At 45.7% G+C, this 23,949-nt stretch overlaps 1 protein-coding gene across 2 annotated transcripts; it reads right to left on the bottom strand.

Moving 5' to 3' along the window:
• Nucleotides 1-784: 784 nt before the first annotated feature.
• Nucleotides 785-14,229, bottom strand: LOC103000587 (short chain dehydrogenase/reductase family 16C member 5). 2 transcript variants are annotated; one of them, XM_057532256.1, is made up of 7 exons: nucleotides 14,092-14,229; nucleotides 11,023-11,369; nucleotides 7,928-8,059; nucleotides 5,586-5,685; nucleotides 3,359-3,503; nucleotides 2,369-2,494; nucleotides 785-1,082 (listed from the first exon to the last, which is right to left on the bottom strand). In XM_057532256.1, exons 2-7 carry the CDS (start codon nucleotides 11,353-11,355, stop codon nucleotides 989-991), a joined length of 930 nt encoding a protein of 309 aa, XP_057388239.1. In that variant the 5' UTR covers nucleotides 11,356-11,369; nucleotides 14,092-14,229; the 3' UTR covers nucleotides 785-988. The 2 variants fall into 2 exon arrangements, with proteins under 2 accessions (XP_057388239.1, XP_057388240.1); XM_057532257.1 differs by having other exon boundaries at nucleotides 11,023-11,449; nucleotides 14,092-14,172.
• Nucleotides 14,230-23,949: the final 9,720 nt, after the last annotated feature.

Raw genomic sequence — 23,949 nt, 5'->3', positions numbered from 1 at the left:
GCCTGGGAAGGAGCTCCAGGGATACGGTAATTAACGTGTTTCTCTTAATCTTGCTTTTATAGTTAATCTCCAAAGCGTGAAAAGAGTTGGCCAGTTGATTAAACTGTAAGCATACAATAGATCTGAAATGAAGGCAGCCCTGAGGAATGCAAATGGATAAAATTTTTCATTCTGTGATAAAAATACCTCACAAGAACCCCAACTTGAAATACTAAATGAAGCACTTGAAATTACCCACATGAATATGATTTCTGGCTTAATAGGGAACAGGTCATCTAACTCAGTAGAATATCATTTCTTCAGGGTAAGAAGCAACCATTCTTGAATCTCTTCTAGGAAAGAAATGTGACCCTATTTAGAGTGTGGTCTAGAATCACTGCCCCTCGGGTCACCCAGGGAGTGTGCAGGAAGGCTCCCTGACACAGTGGCCCTGGTGTACCCTCAGCAGGATACCCAGGGCTGTAGAAGCAAGCATTTGTGTAGCTACTGTGCAGAGGGGGACATGGGAGGCTGGCCTTCCTACACCAGGCGGCACAGTTTCAACAAGGCCAGGGCTGAGAGCAGGGCAATGGGGAATCCAGAGCTCTGTGTCCTCTGGAGAGAGGGCACCCAGTTCAGCACTCACCCATCAGCCCTTGTCTCCGCTGCCCAGTGCGGGCTCAACCACAGCCAGCCAAATTTGAGCAGCCTCCCCAAAGAGCAAAGCGAAAGGCAGTTCACGAGAGAGAGGGTTATCTCACTTTCACAGCTGTTGCAAGCAAATGACAAAAATGGGCTGTTTTTTTGTTTTTTGTTTTTTAATTTAAAATACTCAACCGAAAAGCAGTACGCAACATTATTTTCAAAGGCATTCGTTGAAAATACTAGTCTGGACAGCAGACGAAGAACTTGTGGTTTCCAGATACATTCTGTCGGACAAAGACACTTCTTCATTGAAACACACATCATGTAACTTTGGGTATCAGGTGACGTCAGCCAGAGTTGGTCTTCAGTCTTTCTTCTTATGGCCAGAGAAGCCATCCATTGAATTAAAGATACCCATATACTCAGCCAAAAGCATTCCAATCTTGAGGGGCAAGAAACTAAAGAGAACACAAGAGTGAACTTTCCTGGTTATAATTCATGAAAGCATCTTTACTGGCTCCGCTGAGAAGCAGGGCCACTGACTTGTTGCAGAAGAAGTCATTCACACACTCCCACCTGAACGTCCCTGCCTCATGGTCACTCAGGGCTTGTCCACCACGTGGGAGGACACTGGCCCAGGGTCTCTGTATCTCTCCTTGCTTTATTTACATTATTCAGTCTCCAAGGCCTCACTACACTCTGTAATGATGGATAGGAAGCCGTGAAGTCCTGTGGAGTCGTGAGCCTGGCTTGCATCCTAGTTCTGTCACTCGCAGTGTTACTGGCCTCTGGAGACTCAGTTCCTTCCACTGTCAAAAGAGGTCATCGCTCTTTCTTTCTGGGACCACTGGGAGGATTAGATGCAATAGCTCCTCCGAGCTTTGGCATGACCCAACTAAGACTGTTCACCTTCTCCACCCCGCTCACCCCTCCTGACACTCTGACCCCGTCCATCCCGACGTTCACACTGCAGGGTGAGGAGAGGCACAGTAAACACACCGGAGACTCGTCCTAGGAGTGGGGGGAAGAAAACGGCCCTGTGCTCACTGTACCTCCGAGGGCAGCCCCAGATATCCAGGTGGTTCCTGCCCTCCCCGGCTTCAGGTCTCTGGTCAAATGTGACCCTTCCCCATGAGACCCCCGTGAGGACCATACTGACAATTAAATCCTGACGTGCACTCTTCCACCTCCTGCTCTGGGATCATCTTCTCCTGCTTTGTATTTCCTTCATAGCACTTATGACCACCCAGAATATCTTTCTTTTACTTCACTTTTTTGTTTGTTCCCTCCACCAGCCCCCCGAGAAGAGAATATCCAATGAGAGCAGGGACTCTTGTCTCTCTTGTTCTTTGCTGTGACCCGGACCCTGGGGTGGCCAACAGAGCATGGCAGACACTCGCCACTCTGACGATGACTGAATGGATATTTGAAGGAGGGTGTGGTGTGGTGCCCTGTCACTGAACTTCCTCGGGTCTCCAAAGCCTTCTCAGGACCTATGCAGGTATCTCCCCATCTGGGCCCAGAACTAACAGCCTATGAAAGCAAATGTAACCTCCATTTTCTGACTCATGGGAAGCACTGCAAGTATGCACATTTGAGATTGTGTCAGCAAATGGGCACAACCAAGGGATCAAAATTCATTCATTTAACAGATATTTTTTAAGTGGCTCCTCTCTGTAGGATCTGGAGTAATTTGTTGATATGATTGACACATTACAGAAGTAATAGAAGCAGATACTGTTACCTTTTTAAAAACACTATGAAGTACATAAATCTTGGCATATATAAGTACGGTTTTTCTTGCAGGATAGCAGCTACTATCTTCCTGACTGCATATTCTGGTTCCAGAATCGGTAACAGAAAAGGACAGCTAGGGGGTCAAAAAAAAAAAAAAAAAAAGGCCACATATTAAGAAATTAATAAAAGCAATTCTTAAAAATAGGATAAAACAGTTGTAAGACATTATCATTTATTTGCTTCTTTCCTTGCCAGATCTGATCTTTTTCTATACTTACTTCCTTATTATCGACCTGGCAAATAATAGCATAACTAGGATTCGAAATGAAAAATGATTCTAAGTAATACACTGATGTTACAATACGCACATATGTGAAACCATATTAAATGAATGGTCTAAATGTTGTAAAGCAAGTCTTTGAGAAATCACTGCCGGGACTTCCCTGGCAGTCCAGTGGTTAAGACTCCATGCTCCCAATGCAGGGGGCCCGGGTTTGATCCCTGGTCAGGGAACTAGATCCTACATGCATGCCGCAACTAAGACCTGGAGCAGCCAAATACATAAATAAATAAATATTTAACAAAAAAAAAAACCAAAAAAAGAAAGAAAAGAAAACTACCTGCCTGTCATCTCATGAGTGCAGACTGGGTATTTATGCCCCTTCAACAATTTCTGGTCCTTCTGTGGAATCAGGGATGAAGGCAGGATGGAGTCAGGTGGCAGAAAGGGGGTGCGATGGGAGTGCCGAGGAGATGGGGGAGGAGGTCTGGGCCGCAGGGTGGCTGCAACTTGGATACAGCCTTGATAACCCATTGCTTTTAAACCCAGTATCTTAAACACAACCGCGTTTGAGGAAAGAAATTCTGAAACCGTTTATGAATCAGGCTGCGTGCTGGAAAGATCTTTTTAAACAACTTTAGAAAACAGAACACAATAAAATGGATGGCCAATCATTTTTCAGAACATAGTTTCTTTGAAATCAAAGGACATGCTTACCCAGTAGTACAACCGTCAAACATTCCAGTGTTGATAAAAAATGGGCACACAATAGTGGTTTTGACCCCATTTTGTTTCTTGGCAAATGTTTCCATAAATACCGATTCAGCAAATCCAAAGGCTGCAAATTTAGTTGCACAATAATCTGAAAAAAGACAAACGATGCTAATGCATAGCGTAAAGTTTTTTTTTTGTTTTGTTTTTTTTGTTTTTTTTTAGCGTAAAGTTTTAAAATGTCATTACATTAAGGTTTCCTCGTGACACGAATACCAACAGAGAACGGGACAGCAATTTCAGAGTTCTTATTCTGTATGATCTTGGTCTGCTCCACCTGGAAGGGGCGAGGAGTGAGTGGGAAGGACCACGGTCACCTCAAGGTCAGAATACAGTGACCACGTGGATTCGCGGAGAAGCAGGGCTGCGGGGAGCCTCCTGAGAGGCGGGTCACACAGCTGGCCTTTACTCCCGTGTTAGTGATGGTCAGACACTCTGCCGGCCGTGACATGGGGCACAAGATGTGCGTCCTGTCCCTGTCCCAAAGAACTGCAGCCCAATCGGGGCAGGAAGACGCACAAAAGGAGAAATAAGATAATGGGTCAGGTGGGAGTCTAGGCAATGGAGATCAGTGTGGGCCATGATACTCAGATCAAATTTTCTTCCAACTCTAATTCTTCCACTTCCAGAAGGAAAACAAAGGACTCTGTCCCTTCCACCTAAACTGCTCAAGCATCTTCAAATGCAGGGGGGACGGGAAACTGGTATTTGTGTCAGTTTTGAGCTCTCTGTCCTCAGTTACACTCACTTCAAGTAAACACCTGAATATTCAATTTGCTAAATGGAAACGTGGGCGGAAGAAGAGGAGTCTAGGTGGACTTATCCTTCCCTCTGCCTCACGTGATGCGCACTTCCTGGCTCCGGTGGGAAGCAGCTCCCCCAGCTGGCAAGATCCAGGCCACACACGCCGGGTGTGGGCTGCCCAAGACGGTGGGGAAGCCGACAGAAGGAGGGGCGGGGAGGCGGGGGGGTCCTGAGCCGCTTCTGGGATCATCTGAGTCGTTGGGTAGAAATGCAGCTCTCTGAGCTCCTCGACCCCCGAGATGAGGAGGTGTGGGTACGGCCCAGGGCCCGGGAATCTGCATTCTAAGGAGCATTCCTGAGGTTCTGACACAGAGGAGCCACCTCTCACCCTGTGGGAACGCAAAAGGCTTACGCTTGTTCCTAAGGGGAGCACGGGTGGGAGAGACGTCCGTCTGAAGACAGAGATGTTGTGTCCAGGAAAAGGATTAAGAGGAGTTGTAAGTACACTCGTATTATTTCAAGGACCCGTGATTTCTCAGATGTACGAGACAGAGGTAATAATAACACCTGATGAATTCTAAGGAGGACAGAGGAAGGGAAATCCAGGGCACAGGGAGATGTGTACAGACTGCCAATATTTTGGGTGACGCGTGGTTCCGGAAACCTATCCATGTAGCTGAGACATATCTGCTGAGACTAGTGTTGTGAACCTTGAACCACACTGCTCAGCTCAAAAGCACTAGGCGGGGCCCAGTCAGCCGGCTGGGCCGTCCGCTACTGAGTGCTGCATTTAGGGTTCCGGTGGGTGAGCCTCCAGGAGGGACAGGACTTCCGCTCCTCCTAGAACCAGCTCCCCAGTGGGCCACCTTCACCGAAGACCTTGGCGTACATCTTTGTCCCCTCCCCACTGCTAATGTCAAGTCAGTTGCCAGGGAAATGGGAGTCACAACAAGTTTCTGCCAGTCTCCAACCAATGGAAAAGCAAAGAGGTTAATTTTAGGTTTCCTGGGGTGAAGACATTTTCTCTAAACTCACGGCTAGGGGAGACGACTTAATGGAAACTTAGGAGGGATGAGGGTCCCCTTATCATCCTGATAACAGTGCCGGGGGAGTTCTGGGGGACGGTGACTAAGCTGATCCCTTGTGTAAGAAATTTATCACTAGGGTCTCTCTTTTCTCTTTTTTTAAACCCAAGGGATTGCCTAAGACCTAGTGCTTCTGAAGTGCATAGTTCAACTTCGTGTAAGTATAAACTGCTGGGTGATTTTGCTGGACCATGAAGTTCTCAACCACTTACCTTACTGAATATCCCCCTTCATCTATTATCCTTTATTATTAGTGCATAAGGTCAGTGCTGATTATTCAGAGCTATTACTCAAGTTAAAGTTACAAGAAACTTTGCAATTGTAAAATATCACATTTCTCTTACCGGCCAGCCCATTTACTCCAATTAATCCAGCTGAACTTGAAATGCAGACCAAATGTCCATGGTCATTAGCGATCATAGCAGGTAGAAAGGCTTTATAAGTCTAAGAAGATCAAGGTAAAATGTTTAACATTTTATGCCACATTTTATATTTTTTTTCAGATGTTTATATGATCACTGTGATTGAAAAAAAATGTTTAAGCTCAAAAAAATCCCTGAAGGCACTGGGATATTCAAACTTAAACATCTGGGAAATAACCATCTTAACTTGTTTAACCTGTATCAGTGCTTTCCTGACGGCAATTCCAATATTATTAAAAATAACTTATTCAGACTTATATTTTGCTCATATTTGACTTTTAAAAACACAATATTAACCCAATAATTGAAGCAGTATAGGAAACTCTTAGTTGTGGCAGCCACAATCCACAAACCAATAAGAGCCTCAAGGACATGATTATTTCGATTCATGGTGCCTTTTTTCCTCCCTGGGCTTATATTTGAATTTCAGATTTTTCCTGAACATTGTTCACAGGACATGCGGCTGCTGGCTTCAGTTTGAAAATATCACTTTATTTTTAAACTCATCTATACTTCTTTGAATAATGGTTTCTTATTTTTATTCCATGTCAGAAAGGAGAATATCTGTTAGACAGAGGAGACACACACTGTGTCTCAGTATGTATTATACAGAATACCTTCACCTTTCCTGTGGGACCTGGGAAAAAGAGGTAAAAGAGAAATAAATTTGGGGACATGTATTCTGCAACAAAGGAATAATGAATCAAATATGGATAGTTGCATATTTATATGAAATAAATTTATATTCATATTTTCAAATAGGAATAATATGAATAAACGTGAGAAAAGGGATCTCTAATAACAGTCAAACAACCTTTGTCTGCATCTCAATGAGTTTCAGAGAGAAACTAACAGAGAGAAAGACAGAGAGAGAAGTGGAAAGTCAAAGAGGCGCCAACAACTCAGCGTGACCCACGGCACCCTGAGTTCCGACGGTCCACGACGAGGGGCGTCACTGCTCCGTGGGACACGCCCCTCGGGAGCATGGTCACCATGAGCTCTCTGACCCTCAGCAGTCACGTGCCTGCTCCGGGCAGGTGCTCAAAGGGCGTTTGCGAACTCGCCTGGGAAGAGTGTACAGAGGGTGGGGACTCGAGGGGATGACAGGGGCCAGGGCAACGCTAGAAGCTCATGAGCAACGAGCAGGGGAGAGAGAAAGAGGAGACCAGGATGGAGACGTGGACAGCGGCGGGGAAGGAACACAAAGCCCCGGGAGCGGACACTTAGGAGACGACGCCCTCATCTTCATGCTGACCGTACATTCTAACTTCTGTCTCGAGAAGGAGCGGGGCGTTTGCAACAAGACAACATCAAGCACTTGCAGTCGTTCCTGAAGGAACTCGGTAGCCCCTTAGCTCGGAATCTTTCCATCTTTCTCCCCAAAACTATACGGAACGCTGAAACTACCACCAGCAGCGTTACGTTTTTGGTGAAACCGGGGACACAAAACCTACAAACTCCAAATGGCATGTGAAGGCTGTCACAGGAGAGCTGGGCAGGAGCCCCTGAGGTTGGCGTGGGGAGAATGGAGGGGGTCTCGGAAATGCCCAGCAAACTCTCACTCCCCGATGGAGAGAGCTGGCCTGGGGGATGGGCTGTGAGCAAGGGCCGGGGTGGGGGGCAGAACGAGGGCACGTGTGTTGCTGGGGAAGCTGTGACTGGTCTTTGCAAAGGCCAGGAAGACACAGCTTGAACGTGGGCACGTCGCCTTGGAAGTCAGGGCTGTGCCTCAATGTTCAAGCCACGGCGTCACCAGGTGGGACCGGTGGGAACTCTCCTTTCCCTGGTTAGGTACCGAGTAAGGTGACCGTGTGTCTTGGTTTGCCCTGAACAGACCTGATTGATGCTTGCTTGTTAATCACGCCTCCTTTCACTTCAAGAGAGTTCTAGCCAGGAACTCTCTTAGGGAAACGATAAGGTCACCTGGTCATGTCTAAGCACGGTCACTTTTAACTTCTATGGTCCCTTGTCTCACTGGGCTGTTTTAAGGCTTCTTCATGAGGTGCCTGGGATAGTACCTGACACAGGCTGGCCTTCAGTTCATGATTATGACAGGAGGAGAGGACAGTTGTGTCTTTGTAGGATTCTCTGAGCAGAGGCGCTGGGAGGTGTAGGTTAAGTTGGATCAGGAGAGGACAGCTCAAGCTAGAATTAAGAAGTCTGTGCTTTATTTAGAGACCAAGACTACTGTAAGAGAACAAGAGGAAGGCACTTTAAAATGACAGAGTAACTTTATATTTATAATGAGAAGAAAAAATAATTACCCATAAATGTGCTTTGAAATTCACATCGATAGACTTTTCCATAAGCTCATCTGGGCAGTCGAGGAACTTTTTGCCTGTTACGATTCCGGCATTGTTGATGAGGATTGAAACGTCTCCAACTTCTTTCTTAACCTGAATTGAATAAGGAAAACAGTACCACCAGTGCAGCACAGGCAGACCTCGGAGATACTTTGGCTTCGGTTCCAGACCTCCGCAGTAAAGCAAATACCGCAATAAAGCGGAGTCACACGAATTTTTCGGTTTCCCAGTGCATATAAAAGTTATGTTTACACTATACTGTAGTCTATTAAGTGTGCAATAGCATTATGTCTAAGAGACAAGTTGCCTTAATTAAAAATTTTTTTTTTGCTAAAAATACTAACCATCATCTGAGCCTTCAGTGAATTATCGTAGTAACAAAGATCACTGATCGCAGATTACCAGAACAGACATAATAATGATGAAAAAGTGTGAAATACTGTGAGAATTACCAGAAGGTGACCCCGAGACAGGAAGTGAGCAAATGGTGGAAAAATGGTGACAACACTGTTGCTCAAGGCAGGGCTGCCACAAAGCTTCAATTTGTTAAAAACCTTCAAATGGTAAAAAAAAAAACACAGTACCTTTGAAGTGCAATGAAACGAGGTATGCCTGTAATTTCTTACATCATCCAGCTTCACTTCCCCATAGTCTTATAGGCTCCCTGTCCTTGTTAACTCAGACAGAGTTAATGCGCTCTAAAAGCAAAGTATGTTCATCTCCTTTGCAGAGTTTACGGTGCAGCAGAGATCTAAGTCTGATGCCTCTCTACTCATTTTCCTCCCGTCCTATGATGGTTCCAACACTGCAATGCTACTTTCCTTCTACAGGTAGAGCTACTCTTATACTCAGTGATGAGTAACTTGGCCCTATGCTAAACTGATGTGTAAGCAGCACACCATTTTAATGAATGCGATGGCACATGAGGCATGACAGCCATGCCGTATAAATCACGACCCGGCCCGCACAGCGATGGGGGCGGGCAGGGAACGGAGGGTGTACGATATTCACATGCGCGTTTCAAACACACCGCTGGGCTCAGAACCCGTCCGTCCTGTTTTCACCAGCTGGCTGGTTCTCTTCTCCCCAACACAGACTTTCAGGTGTAAGATCTGTGAAAGGAGGATCAGAGGGGGCCCCCGTCTGCTGCTGTCACACTGGCCAGAGTAGGTGTCAACAAACTTCAGGAATAAAAATTCGGGGAGCGCCGCTGGAGCCTTCCCCTTAGAGCAAACCTTCAGCATGTGACCCAGGCCCTTTGTCAGAAATGAGCAACAGGAATTTCTAGGCTTGACGGCAGGGGCTGTGGCTGTCCCTCTGCCTTTGTGTTTTGAATTTCATTCCTGTGATCTGTGTCGCAGAGCAGGGGCCCCGTCCCCCCGGAATCGGAGGGCACCACTGGTTGCAGCACCACTTACATCTCCAGCTCTGTGTGTTGTGTGCACACGTGTGGGTGTGCACGTATGGGGCTGAACCTGCCTATGAGGATGGTGCAGCTGGGCACAGGGAGGTGGTACTACTGAAGCCAGGCAGATGCTGCCACCTTCCTCTGCTGTTGCAGAAGGCCTGGGTCCCAGCACGGAGGCTGACGTGCTGGGTATCCACTAGCCAACGAGATCCACAGCCTGGGAGAAATTTAGGATGCAATCGAGAAAGTTTCTGGCTCTGAAAGTTTGCCCCTTGTTTACACCTTTTTATGGGAAAAAAAATTCTCTGGTACCTCTCGTCTATCAAGAACAAGAAGTGGAAATGGTTGCTTTATAGTATCAATATCTTAAGGTCTTTTGTGTTTAAATATGAACCAATCACTGCTTAAGAGTGGCTGGAGACATCAGTCATAGCCAGTGGAAGTCAATGTGCCGGGCGACTGGCGCTCCAAGTGCAAAGAGCTTACTTTGTGAGGGTGGTCACAGCAAACACCCCTGTGCTTTGAAGGGTGGTCCCTGCACAAGTCCACGCCATTTGTTAGGTTTGGATCCCCAGACTCTGCTGGGCAGCCTGCGATTGGTGACGGTGGTGGTCACGGACGTATAAAATGTAAAGACAAAAGACAAACTTAAAACAAAAGAGACTCACTGGCCAGGGACCTGCGCTAGGGAGTGAGTGAGGTGAGAAGCCGCAAGGGGATCCCGGTTAGAGCCGACAAGCTGTGCAGGAACCTTCCCACAGGCCGGTCTGCCTCCTTCCTTCTCACTAAACGGGGGAATTCTGAGAGCCGCAGAGAGTGATGCGTGGAGCGCTCGTGCCAGTGAGCGGGCTGAGAAATCCTTCTCAGGGAAAAGAGGCAGCCTCCAAACAGGTACGTGCCTCCACGAGCTCAGAACGCCCTTACCGCTGGCCTATGGGAGCTCTGGTTTCCTGAAAGCGTTCTTTCTAAGTGCATCTGTGTCACTGCCAAAGCAGCAGCTGCAGTTGAGTCTTTAGGATGAATATTCTGATTTTCATATGACCACTTAAGAGAAATGCACGTTAATGGAAAGCTCTGTTGGGGGCAGGGGGAAGAGCTGGACTTACAATGAGGCTAGATATGGGTTCACATCCTGGCTTGGTCCTGTGCTAGCTCGGTGACCCCAAACAGGTTATTTAATATCCCTGTTTCTCAGTTTCTTTACCCTCAAAGAAGGGTGCTACGGCCCATCTCTCGCACGGTAACGGGGGCCAGCACAGCGAGCACACGCGCTGGTTAGAGGGCGTTCTTCAGAGTTAAAAGACTCAAGTCCCAGCTGTAGCTCTGCTACTTATTACCTGTGTTTCTCAGGTAAGCGACTCACCTGCCCTAAGTTTCCATTTTCTTATTTGTGATGTGGAGATAATAAGAGGCCTGACTTTACAGGATTGTGATACAACTCATACAGGGTGCTAAGCATGGTGTATTGCACGCAGTGAGAACTCAAAAATCCTAATTCCCACTCTCCAATATTTTTTAAAGTACAGGGATGTGGGAGAGAGGCACATCGGCACCGAGGAAGGCCAACAGACAAAGAAACTGATGGATGTCAAAGAATTTACGTAGCGTTCTCACTACCCACAGGAAACAGCAAGCACCCCAGGTTTACCTGATCGGCCACTCTATACACTTCCTCCTTCCGGCTGCAGTCACAGGTATAGGTGTAAACCTTTGCGGCTCCGGCTTCGCAAGCCATCTTGCTGGTCTCCTCGTTCCCCTCCTTGCTGACATCCCAGAGAACAAGCACCGATCCAAGGCGGGCAAATTTGAGGGCTAAGAGCCTTCCAAGTCCACTCCCAGAGCCTGTTATAAGTACGATTTCACCAGCAACACTCTTCTGTGGCCTTGGGATGAAGGTAAAAACCATAACCTCCAGAAGGGCAAACACTGATTTTCCTAAGAAAACGAACAAGTTCTTGACTGAGTTCAGGTTGGGCGCCATGTTCTGGCTGACACCTATAAAGCAAGAGAGACTCCCATGAGGACCTCGGTATCCAATCCCTCTGAGCTTGCTTACTCCATGGAGCTCATACTTTCTGCAAAAGTGAAAGAAGCCAAGAAGTGTGATGTAAACATCTCTCCTGGTAGCAGACTCTGAACTTAGAAAGGGGAGGGAACCCACAGGGACCATCTCGGCCAACTTGCCTTCACAGCAGCAAGGTCATTGCTATCCGTGTGCCTGCTAAGCATTATACGTGACAGAAAGGTTCAGTAACCAGGAACTGTACACGTGCCCAGATTTAACCCAAAGGAGAAGTTCACTATTTCTCGTAGTTAACCTTTCTTCATAATAATCACAGGTCCTGATTATTCACAGTCAAAGTCTTGACCATGTGGTGTTTATGATGTAACTGCTCTCTTCTGGTTTTATTTTTACCTCCGTTTAGGTTTCTGTTTTCTTATTTGCACTGTTGTTCTTTAAAATCTGAGATTCAAGAGGAAAATGTAAAACCCTATTTGTATAATGTACCTGGAGGGGAGTAACCAGACGTTCGAAACCTTTCGCCTGGACTTGCTGTCACCACACGGTACCCCTTCCCCATGCTCTGAGGCCCAGATCACTTCCCACTCGGCCCTGTGATTGTAGGATATCGGTGGGAGATGGGTAGGCCCTGCCCCTGCCTAGCTGTGGAACCTGGGGCGGCCCACGAAGGCCCTTTGGGCCTCGGTCTCTGCACCTCTACTGGTCCTGTGGCCTCGGGTGGTTTTGCAGATGGGATGAGAATGTCTGCGGTGCGTGTGAGCACAGTGCTGGCCAGCAGTAAGTGCTTTACAATGCTACCTTGTTTCTCAGACCCACGGGAAGGCACTCAGTAGGTTCGCTGAATGAATAAAAGGCCTCCCCTTGACAAACACATACAAGGCTCAGTGCTTCCATCCTATCAGTTACTCACACTTTAGTGAGAATGAGTGTGTAAGATGCTTCACTAACAACCAGCTGAGAAAGAAGGGAAGGTCTTATTTCCTCCGGGATGAGGAGAGAAGAGGCAAACTGTGCTGTGGGTGGAAGGCTTCCCTGAATGGAGTGGTCACTTGAGAGGCGGGGATGAGGACAGAAGAGGGACATCATTAGTGAGGTGAAGCGGTTCTTCACTTACTTTGCAGCTTGGCTGAGGACAGACCAATTCTCACAGATTCATCTACAGGACGCCTTGAAGCATGGTCAGACCCTTAGGAAATTGTGCCCTGAATTGTTGTTTCTTGGCTCATTCTACAGATGGGACTGAGGACCAGAAGAATACGTGTGTGGCTTAGCCAGCCTCCCTGTGCTAGTTCGTGCAGGCCAGGTGAGTTCATTATCATGTTTACTGAGCACCGACCCCGGCCAGGTACGATGCTGGTCCCTGGGGCTGAAGGGGTGGGCAGCCTCCCATAGTCTCTGCCCTGGTGAGACACCTCTCTCCTCAGTGTCTCCAGCACCACAAGGGTGGCCGGAAGCCTCACCACTGTGCTGGCTGACATGGAAGTTACCGGGTTCTACACTTTGGTGTTCTGCTGTCTCAGTGCCGGCATGATGCAAGCCCTAAAACAAGCCCCTTGTTAATCCCTGTCCTGGCAGATTCTTCCTAGGTTCTCCAGAGCCTAGCATCCTGCAGTCGCCCTCATTTGGGGTTTAGGGTGTCTGCTGGGTACCTGCACAGGTAGTGAGGTCTAGAGATTAAAGTTTGGGTTGGAATCCTGGATCTGCCACTGACTTCTCAGCATCCTTGCTAAAAACTGTTGCATCTCTTCTGCCTCAGTTTCCTCATCTAAATAGGGGGATTCTACGGGGACATGCCAACATTTACGAAATAGGGAAGGTGTGCAAGTTAAATGAGGTTAATACAGGTATTAAGGAAAGGAGGGTAGTATGGTCACTACTACCCCGTAGGAAACTTCTGAGCAGATTGGGGAAAAACAAAAAAGTCCCCATTGCTGCGGGCAGCCCTCTCCAGGAGGTAGAGGAGGGCGTGGCGTGGGGTCGGGGCAAGAGGAGTCGCGCTGGGCTGGATCTCAGCCCCCGCCAGGTTACGCACCCCTCCACCCCCCCCCCCCCCGCTCCCCATAACGTGGAAGCCTTGCCAAAACAGTGCCAGGCACGTGACAGCAAAGTAAATAATAGCTAAGGCTGTGATTGGTGTTCCTGCTAGCATATGAACTTCGGATCCTCAGCTATACCAAAGAAAGAGGGTTATAGCATGCATAGGAACCCAGGTAAACGTCTGGTTCTGTTTTAGTATAAAGTTTAGGAAGTCAGGGAGCATGTGCATTAAATTTAATCATCAGGCTGAAGACTTCTTTGGTGTCTCCATCCCATGGCTTGCCCCCTTGGTCCAAAAGCTGAGTTAACGTGGTGCAGCCTAAACAGGTGACTTCCGCTTCCCCGGCCAGGGCGCGGCCGCAAGTCGGCCCTGGTACCAGGGGGCGGGGGGCGGAATGGGGTGAATGCGGGGGGATGGCTGGGGAGGGACAGGCAGATGCACAGAGCAGCGGGGAGCAGGGCACCTGGTCAGAATGCCCCGGAGAAGACGAGGGGACCAGGGATCAGCCCCACGCTGCTCCGGGATGGGGCGGGAGGCCACCAGCTCACTCCTCGGGGGCCCGCGCTCGTCCCCGCCGCCCAGGCTCCCGGGCTGCGCCGTCTCGAGGCGCCGCCCCCCCTTGACCTTAACGCAGCCCGCGGGCCTCGGCTACTCACCCGGAACGCGCTGCCCTCGCTGCGGTCAAGAAGTCGGTCTGCTCCGCCGCGGGTGCCGCGTCACTGGCTCTCAGCCTCGCGAGGCTCCGGATTTATCCCCGCGCCGCCGGAGACCACGTCCAAGGGCGGGACGGCCGCGCCCGCGCGGGGGTGGGGCGCCCGGGGGCCCCGCCCGCCGTGTGGGCGCGCGCTCTTTTTTTTTTCCCAGGCGGCCGGATGCAGGAGCTGGAGATTGTGTCGCGGGGACCCCTCGCGCACCTGGATTCCGAGCAGGAGAAGCACCAGGGGGTGTTTAAAAATTGCAATGCCCAAGCTGCACCCGGGATTATTAAGTCAGAATTGCCGGGTTGGCAGGGGGCCCTGGTACGAGCGATTAAAAAGCTCCCCAAGTTGGGGATTGGCATGTACACACGGCTATATTTAAAATGGATACCCAACAAGGACCTACTGCAGAGCTCAGGGAACTCTGCTCAATGTTATGTGGCAGCCTGGATGGGAGGGGAGTTTGGGGGAGAGTGCATACATGTATATGTATGGCCGGGTCGCTTTGCTGTGCACCTGAAACTATCACAACAGGTAAACGGCTCTACTGCCACATAAAATAAATAGCTCCCCAGGTGTTTTTAAAGCACAGCCGGAGGTTGGGACCCCCGTAGAAGAGAACCGGGGGCGGCATATGCGGGGTCCCTGCGGGAGGGGGCCAGGTCCAGCCTCTGCAGCCTGCAGTGCGGGGCACAGATACCGGTTCGGGTCAGCGTGTGACTCCTCCGCTTGGGATCAAGGTCGACAGCTTCGCTGGCCCGGATCAAGGTCGACAGCTTCGCTGGCCCGGATCAAGGTCTACAGCTTCGCTGGCCCGGACTTCGGCATGTGGGCCTGGGAGAGCCCGGGGGAGGCGGGTGGGGGCGGAGCTAGCTGGGGGCCGAGGAGAAGCGGAAGAAGTTTGTTCTAACGAGATGGAGTTGGGAAAAAGAAAGTCAGCACTGCTTCTGATCCAACCGGTGTTTATTGAACGTCTTCTCTGTGTGCAAAGATCCAGAAGACATAGCAATGCTACATCTGTCAGGGGAAAAAAGAAAAAAAAAAACAGATAAAAAAATCAGTTAAGAACCTTAGCTAATCATTTGAGTCACCACGGAAATGACTGAAGTGACTGAGTTCAAGGATCCAGAAGACACAGCAATGCTACATCTGTCAGGGGAACAAAAGATAAAAAAAATCAGTTAAGAATCTTAGCTAATCATTTCATATGAGTCACCACTGAAATGACTGAGGGTGGAGTTTGATGGGTGGCGTGAGGAGAAGAAACACCAAGTTACAGGGCGCTGAAGGAAAAACTGGGAGTCGGGACAGGATTGCCTTTGGAGTTCAGCCAGGGTTGAGTTGGACGCCCAGGAGTGCTGAACACGCAGAGGAGAGCTGGTTAGCCAACCTATATCTGGGACAGACCTGGGTATGTGAGGAACTGCACATTTGTTCTTTATTCGGCTGTGAGAAGAGCCAGGTAGGCTGTATAAGCCTGGAGAATGGGGCAGGTGTGTTCATTGGTTTCAAGTCAGCGAACATCACCCGAGGACATGTGCCGTGGGGGGGCCTCTGCATGGCTGGGGGAACCGCAGAGTCTTTTGGGGGGGGCTGAGACACAGGAAGTGCACACCTGCAGATGATATAGACATGCAGGGAGGTGCCCCGGGTGCATGGAAGAGGGGCACCTGCAGCCTGGATGAGGAGAGGTAGCTGCGAAGAGACTTCCCCACTTGGGGACAGAATGGGTCGAGGTGCGGGGGGCACTCAGCAGGGAGTGAGAGTGGACTAAGGCACAGAGAAGTTGGGTGATGGACTCCAGGTCAAACAGCCCACCTGCAAGAGCTCAGATCAGGGGACGTCGGAAAACGGCAGCCTTATGTCATCTTCATGGTTTCTCTGAGAAAAACCCTAGGCTGTCCCTCTTCTTTCTGGTCAGAAGTTCACAGTAGACCTCAAGAAAGAAGTCTCCAGCAGTATTAGAAAGCTCATTGAAACAAAACGAATGTAAAGCAGTGGGGCTCCACTGATGATACAGTTCAGGGAACTAGAGGCCCCGCCTTTGGAAAAGGCCTCAGTCTGACTTGGTGTGGGAATGCTTAGTGGATGACCATAATTCTGAAAACTAAGAAAGTACTTTTAAAGGGTCCTTTGTGGCAAAGTCTAGGGACAGATAGTTTATGATGGCAGATGTACAGTAGAACGGGCTAATGAACATATGAAAGAAAATGCTCTAACTTTATTCTTAGAGAAATGCATATTAAATCATTCCTTGCCTTCCAAATTGACAAATATTAAAAAAGAGAGAGAGAGAGAGAGAGAGAACGTCTTCATATGGAGGTGGTATAAGTTATACAAATCTGGAGAGCAAGTAGGTATCAGAAACTAGAAAGGTATGTAACCTCTCACCCAGTTTCACATATGGGATTTATCTTTACAAAATAATCAGATATCATTTGTTGATTCCAGGAACGGAAACTGGCTACTGGGAGTCGGGGTTGGAAAGGAGATTGTATTGATTCATAGAAATGTATTACTCTTTCTGGAAATACATATATTATTAAAAAGAAACTGATCATTAATTTATAAGAAATATGTGCAGATGGAGTACTCTACAGTCATTTTTTTATAAAATCATGTTTTCAAGGATATAGAAAAATACTCTTCACATAATATGAGTTTAAAAAGCATAGTATAAGACTAAATATATGATACGATCCAACATTTCTATGAAAACTGTATTTATATGCATTAGAAATGCTGGTAGTGAATTTGCCAACATCTTGATATTTTTTATTATCGAATAGTGGAATTTTGGTTGATTTTTATTTTTTCTTTGTGTCTTTTTGTATTTTCCAAATTTTTGATTATGTGCATATTTTTATTTCATAATAAAAAGTGTTTCTCAGAACATATATACACAGACATTTCCATTCAAGATGGCAGACAAGCATGTGCATTTATATCCTATTTTCTTCCAAAATTCCATTGAAATGAAAGGGAAGATGTAAAAATGTGAATACAAACAAAGTAGTGCTAGAAAAAAGGAAAGGATCTATCAGTGAGGACTGACTAGAGGTCGGTAAGCAGATGGATCCCATTTCCAGAAACCAGAGCAAAAGATACTTTAACCTAAAACACACCCGTGGCAGGAACTACAGAAATGAGTCATTCTTCCCAACAAAACCCAGAGTAACTGCAATTCAGTAAATAAACACAAAAGAGTGGAAATAGGACACAGGGCATCCGGATGGAATAAGAGTCTTGATATAAAAAACAAAACACTGAAAGTACTGAAATAAAATATAGAAAAATTATTTTGTAATTTGGGGCTAGGCAAACACCCACCCCGAAACCATCAATTATTGATCTGACTCCATAAAAAGTGTAAACTACCATACAGTAAAAAAAAATCATAAGCAAAACAAAATGACAAGCAACAGATTAAGGAGGCAATATTTTCACATGAAGAATCGACAATTGATAATTAGGCATAATTTAGAGCATTTCTCTAAACCACTCTGAGTAGGGCAGTAGGAAAAATGGGTAAAGTAATGCACAGGAATTAATAGGCAAATAAATACAAATGACTGAAAACATCTGAAAAGATGCTAGATTTCACTAGTATTCAGGAAAATGCAAACTGAAGAAGAATATCCTTTTTTTAATCCATTGATATCGAGATATTAAGAAGTTAGATAAAAATCCAGGAATGATGAGGGTGTGGGAACACAGGTATTCTCATGCACTGAGTGTGAGAGCAGATTCTGATGTATCCTTTATGGAAGGTGATTCGGCAGTAGCTATCACGCCTTTGACTCTGCTCTTTCACATCTAGGGATCGATCACATAGGAATATTGACACTTGTGCATAAAGAATTCTCACTGAAGCTTGTTTGCAATAGCAAAAAAATAGAAACTCTGTTAATCATGGTGTAGTCATGTAATAGAATTCCATGAAGCAACAAAAAGAATGACGTTAGAACTCTATATACTGACAGGGAAAGATCTCCAGGGTATGTTAAGTGAAAAAAAAAAAAAAGTACAGACATTCCATGAAAGTTAAATTTAAGATTGCACTGTGTGTGTGTGCGTGCGCGCGTGTGTGAATACAGATGGAAACACTTAGAGCAATGGGTTTGAGGACACACACCAAACTGTTCAAGTGGTTACCCCTAGGAGGGGACCAAATTCAGTGAGGGCCATTAAGGGAGGCTTCCCGCTTTAGGATATAGGTTTCTTTTTTTTTTTTAATTAATTTTTACTAGAGTATAGTTGATTTACAATGTTGTGTTAGTTTCTGCTGTACAGCAAAGTGACTCAGTTATACATATACATACATCCACTCGTTTTTAGATTCTATTCCCATATAGGTCATTACAGAGTATTGAGTAGAGTTCCCTGTGCTATACAGTAGGTTCTTATTAGTTATCTATTTTACATATAGTAGTGTGTGTATGTCAATACCAATCTCCCAGTTTATCCCTCCCCCCTTTACCCCTTGGGAACCGTAAGTTTGTTTTCTACATCTGTATGTTTCTTATTATTAGACATTTTACAAATGTTGTGCATTATTTTGTAATCTTAAAAACCAAAATACCGTTTAAAATGGACTTACTGTCTGTTTAGAAAAGACTCATTTTAAGAACAGATTGTCAACACAACATTGTAAATCAACTATTATACTTTAACAAAAAAAATAAAAGTTTTAATTCCAAATCTCCAGGAAAAAAAAAAAAGAAGACCAGATTGCCTTTGGGGATTACTTTGTAAAATAGTGGAAGAAGTCTAGTCAACAGGTGACACATTCAAAATATATTAGTTTTACCAAAATGTATTATTTTGGGATACTGTCTGGATTTGGTTAGAAGGAAATTATAAAATTCTCAGGGAAAAACAAAATTAGCTTAAAAATAGATTTGTTTGTTCCATGTCAAGAGGAAATCAGTGTTAACTGGGACAGAAGTAGGAAACAAGTACATGAGACTCATGTGAGTGAGTAGGAAGAACAATACATATGAAGAAGTAACCCAAGAGCTGAAGGAGGTGAGGGACATTTGTGCTGACACATGGCTGGGGAGTAACCATATACCACCGAAACTCACAAGTTCCCCTAAGACTCGAGGAAGACAGTGATAGGACAGGGCACATGACTGGCATTCCCTGTGTGCTGCATTTCTCAGGAGGGCTGGTCACACAGCCAAACACTCTTCATTCCACCTCTCACAGAAAAAGACAAAAGGAGGGGTTGTTATGAGTTTGTTCTTGCGCCTCTATTTATCCCAAGATCACTTTTTTTTTTCTGAGTAATCATAGCGTGAGTGTCATGGTGGTGAATTAATGCAGATTTGACCTGGTTTGCTATGCCAAGGTTGCTTGAGTCATGTTGGAAGACAATTCAGACACAGCCAGTGTCTCACGACACGGATAAGTTTTCTCCTCTTCATTCTGCCTTTCTGTTCTTGGATTTCTTTTCCCTTTTAATTCTGTCTTTGGTCAGGAAACACTGCTGGTGAAGGGCATTAGCTGCCTGTATTGGCTATTGATATACGATCAGATCGGGAGCAAGACAGGCGATCTGCCTCCTACCTCTGGCCCCAAAGCGTTATTGAAGTATAATTTACATGCTATAGAATTCACCCATTTTAAGTGTACACTTTGGGTTTTAGTAATTTACGTAGCAAATTTACATATGCAAGTTTCGTTAATTTAGTATATTTACATAGTTGTGCATTATTGGGCAGCTTTCCATCACCCCAATAAGTTGTTGGAAGCGTTTTAAACCAACCATCTGGCGGAGATTTATTGTAGGGGATAACACGGATGATATAAATTCTGGCCCAGCTGCACTGTATCTCTCTAGGGCAGTTCTCTAGAGAGAACTCCCTCCCCAGCTCAAGCCTCTGACAGTGTATCCTTTCTGGGATTCTGGGTTCATGTGGATGTTTCCCAATCCATCCTCTTGACTTTTACAGGCCTCGTGATTTTGTCTTTTCTCCCCACTCTATGAGCACCTAGGAGACCCAGGTACACACGCCTGCCCCACCTCCTGACAAACGCCAGCACAAGAGAGGCTTAACTCTCAGGATTTTCACTTTCTTATCCTTATCTATTCTTTTCAAAACAGTTCTACCAATAGTTTTAAAATATTAAAAAATTTTTCATCCAGAATGCTTAGATCCATATCGGAAAGCTTTCTCTGGACATCTAGTCCCTCATATAACCAGAAATGGAAGTCATCATACTCATCCTTAAAAACTTTTCTTTTTTGAGTTTTGAAATAATATTTAGAATATTCCAGGAGTCTTCAAAATGGGTGTATGTGAAAACTTCAAGGAGGTACGAAGCAGAGTGGGCTGATTTTAAGGGAATTAATTTCCAGGTCTTAAACCCCACATGTGCTCTTTCCTAAAGTGATCTGCCTGAAACTAGCCTGTGCTCTGCTGGTTCTCCTTTTCCACCTTCTCTCATAATCAAGCTGGTCCTGTTGTACAAAGTCTGGGGGTACTTCTCACCCTTTCTGAATTTTACTCATGTTTTGCCCTGGATGCAAACCCCTCCTGGATGACAATTAGATAATTCTAGAATGGATAGCTCCTGAGGAAGAGATGCACGAGGGCAAAGGAAAGCTAGCACAGAGCTGAAGGGGGCAGTGCCTTTTCATCCAGGTGGCCAACTCATGACAATGCTTCCTGCTTTCTCCATCTTAATGCTAGAATTTAGAAGTGAGGTTTTTTGTTTTTTGTTTTTTAATTTTAATTTTATATTGGAGTGTAGTTGATTAACAATGTGTTAGTTTCAGGTGTACAGCAAAGTGATTCAGTTATACATATACATGTATCTATTCTTTTTCAAATTCTTTTCCTATTTAGGTTATTACAGAATATTGAGCAGAGTTCCCTATGCTCTACAGTAGGTCTTTGTTGGTTATCTATTTTAAATATAGCCGTGGGTACATGTCAATCCCAAACTCCCAATCTATCCGCCCCCCCATTCCCCCCTGGTAACCATAAGTTAGTTCTCTAAGTCTATGAATCTATTTCTGTTTTTTAAATAAGTTCATTTGTACCATTTTTTTTGGATTCTGCATATTAGCAATATCATATGATATTTATCTTTCTCTGTATGGCTTACTTCACTTAGGATGATAATCTCCAGGTCCATCCATGTTGCTGCAAATGGCATTATTTCATTCTTTTTAATGGCCGAGTAATATTCCATTGTATATATGTACCACATATTCTGTATCCATTCCTCTGTCGATGGACATTTAGGTTGCTTCCGTGTCTTGGCTATTGTAAACAGTGCTGCAATGAACATTGGGGTGCGTGTATCCTTTTGAACCATGTTTTTCTCCAGATATCTGCCCAGGAGTGGGATTGCTGGATCATATGGTAGCTCTAGTTTTAGTTTTTTAAGGAACCTCCATACTGTTTTCCATAGAGGCTGTACCAATTTACATTCCTACCAACAGTGTAGGAGGGTTCCCTTTTCTCCACACCTTCTCCAGCATTTACTGTTTATAGATTCTTTTGATGACGGCCATTCTGACGGTTGTGAGGTGATAGCTCATTGTAGTTTTTGTTTTTTTTTTTTAAACTTTGGGTTTATTTTATTTATTTATTTATTTACTTATTTATTTATGGCTGTGTTGGTAAGTTGGGAGTTGACCTTGAACCAGCCATCACGTGGCCTCTCTTGCAGGAGATCCAGCACAGTGTGTGACACAGGGCGGCAGGACCAGCTGCAAGGACCCTCGAGTGTGAGGACGCACAGGGTCCTGTGCTCGGAGGGCTTTGTATCGACTTAGCGTAATGCTCTGCCTTTGCTCTCTTCAAGTTCCTCATCGTTTATCCTTGAGCTTGTGTGCTGTGAGTTGAGTTTGATAGGACAGCAGAGCGTGTGCATGGGCACATACGGTAAGCAGGTAGCTGTGTGCACGCAGGGCTGTGGTCCAGCTCCGCCCACATGCACAGCGGCTGGTGCACACACAGATGACTCTGAAGGCATGTGCTTTTGCTGTGGGGCAGTTTGGGGTGCACAGGGCCCAAGAAGGTGGCTGGGCCTGGACCTGGCCTGGTGGTGGCCGCAGGGGATAGAGGGCTTCACACGGGGGCAGTGCCAAGACCCAGGGTGGAAGGCTGGCTTGTCCTTTGTCCCCAGAGCCTGTCCCTGAGGCATCCACACGAATCTGAACTCTCCCACCTGAGCACCAGAATAGAACCTGCTGTTCTGTCTTGCCTCTTGCTTCAGGGAGGGCTTATTCATCATTCCAAGACGTTTCTGAAATTCTTTCCAGCTAACTCCTAAGGTTCATCCTAAGATGATCTTCTCTTCTAAGAAAAGATATTCTCCATTTTCTTTTTTGCTTCACTTACCTTTCATCGTTTTTCTTCCAAATTCTGCAGCTACCCTCAGATTCTCCTATTTTCCTTTTCTCTTACTGAATCTGACTAGTGAGTCAAAAGTAAGTTCAATAATTTCACAAATATTTATGCTTTGCACTTAGGTTCTCAATAAAGATTTATTACAAGAATGAGCCCTAAATAAAGATTTTCCAGATTGGAAGGGATCCAGATAATTTAATCATTAACCTCCTTTGGTTTTCAAAAATGGGAAACTTCATTTTTCAAGAGTCAAACTAAAGTCATTTTTATCTCAAGCAGGTGTTATTATTAGAAAGTCCTTTCTTATGTTAAGGCAAAAATCTGCCTCCTTTCCAGTATCAAGGAGAAGAAAAGGCTACTTTAAGAAATGAACTTACGTAAAAGAAAGTGCTCTCATTTTCCAAACCCTTGGAAGATTCTAGTCATCAATTTCAGAGCCATCACAAGCTTCTCCTATCTCTTCAGCCTGTAAATTTTTTTCAAGCATTTAATTAAAAAATGGCCAATTCATTATTAAATACTGTTTTCACATATTTTAATTTTTAACATTTTTACTATTTTTTATTGCATTGGATTAGGAAAACTTTTGTAGCATGAGAGTAACTATCAAGTATAATATTATTCTGTTGCACAAATGAATCTTCACTTCTCAAAACACGCCCCTGAAGTGTTTTAAGTACAGGGAAAGGGTGAGGGGGGCCTTCATGTGTAAAGTACTAGGGTAACGGGGGTTTTGAGAACTTGGTGGAAGGAAGTAATAGAGGCGACCAAACTTTGGACACAATAATCAATTCAGTTTTGCTGCTTCTGTTGGACAGAATTCATCATTATATATGAAAACTGGGAACAGAGTTACATGGACAGCTGTTATATATTCTCAAATTTCAAAGATACTGAAATAGGAAGAGAAAATGCAGTGCCCACCAGGAAATCTTTTTTAGGTTCAACTAACTCCACATTCAGACTCAGGGGATAGGTATCTGCTCCAAGGTGGAGAGGAGGAGCCGGTGAGAGGGGTCCTTCCCTCAGTCCAGGTAGCACTGGGCACAGACGTCAGGAAACTTCTCAGGTGCCAGCCCCTAAGTGCGACGTCCCTCCCCATCAGGTCCTTAGAGTTCATTCACAGCTCCTCTCAATCTGAAGCAAGGTGCCAATCATTGGTCCTTTTCATCATGAGCAACGTTGCTTAGAAACATATTTGACATTTGACTCTTGCCAGGTTACCAGGGGAACAGAGCTCGGATGTCAACCTAAGGGAACCTTCTCTTGAAGAAAATCAAAAGGTTGGTTAACCCTTTACCCACAATACAAATGAAAGATAACAGAGAAACAGACTATGCAGTTTCTAGATGCAGTAAACCTAGGAGATGAGAAGCCAGACTTCCAACAGTATTAAAATAGGCAAAACCAAGCCAAAGCCCCTATGTGGCTGCAAGTTGTCACAAAG

Source organism: Balaenoptera acutorostrata, chromosome 17, assembly GCF_949987535.1.
Source record: "Balaenoptera acutorostrata chromosome 17, mBalAcu1.1, whole genome shotgun sequence".
Classification (NCBI taxonomy): domain Eukaryota; kingdom Metazoa; phylum Chordata; class Mammalia; order Artiodactyla; family Balaenopteridae; genus Balaenoptera; species Balaenoptera acutorostrata.
The sequence above is the reverse complement of the archived record's forward strand: the minus strand, read 5'-3'. Positions and strand labels throughout refer to the sequence as shown.

What these genes read in the sequence shown, in the direction of transcription:
- LOC103000587 (XM_057532256.1), bottom strand. Translation starts at nt 11,355, where the DNA reads ATGGCGCCCAACCTGAACTCAGTCAAGAACTTGTTCGTTTTCTTAGGA. An exon ending in TTTGACGGTTGTACTACTGG is followed by an intron (nt 2,495 to 3,358) that starts GTAAGCATGTCC and finishes TTGACCCCCTAG; the next exon opens with CTGTCCTTTTCTGTTACCGA. An exon ending in TTCATAGTGTTTTTAAAAAG is followed by an intron (nt 1,083 to 2,368) that starts GTAACAGTATCT and finishes TGTTCTCTTTAG; the next exon opens with TTTCTTGCCCCTCAAGATTG.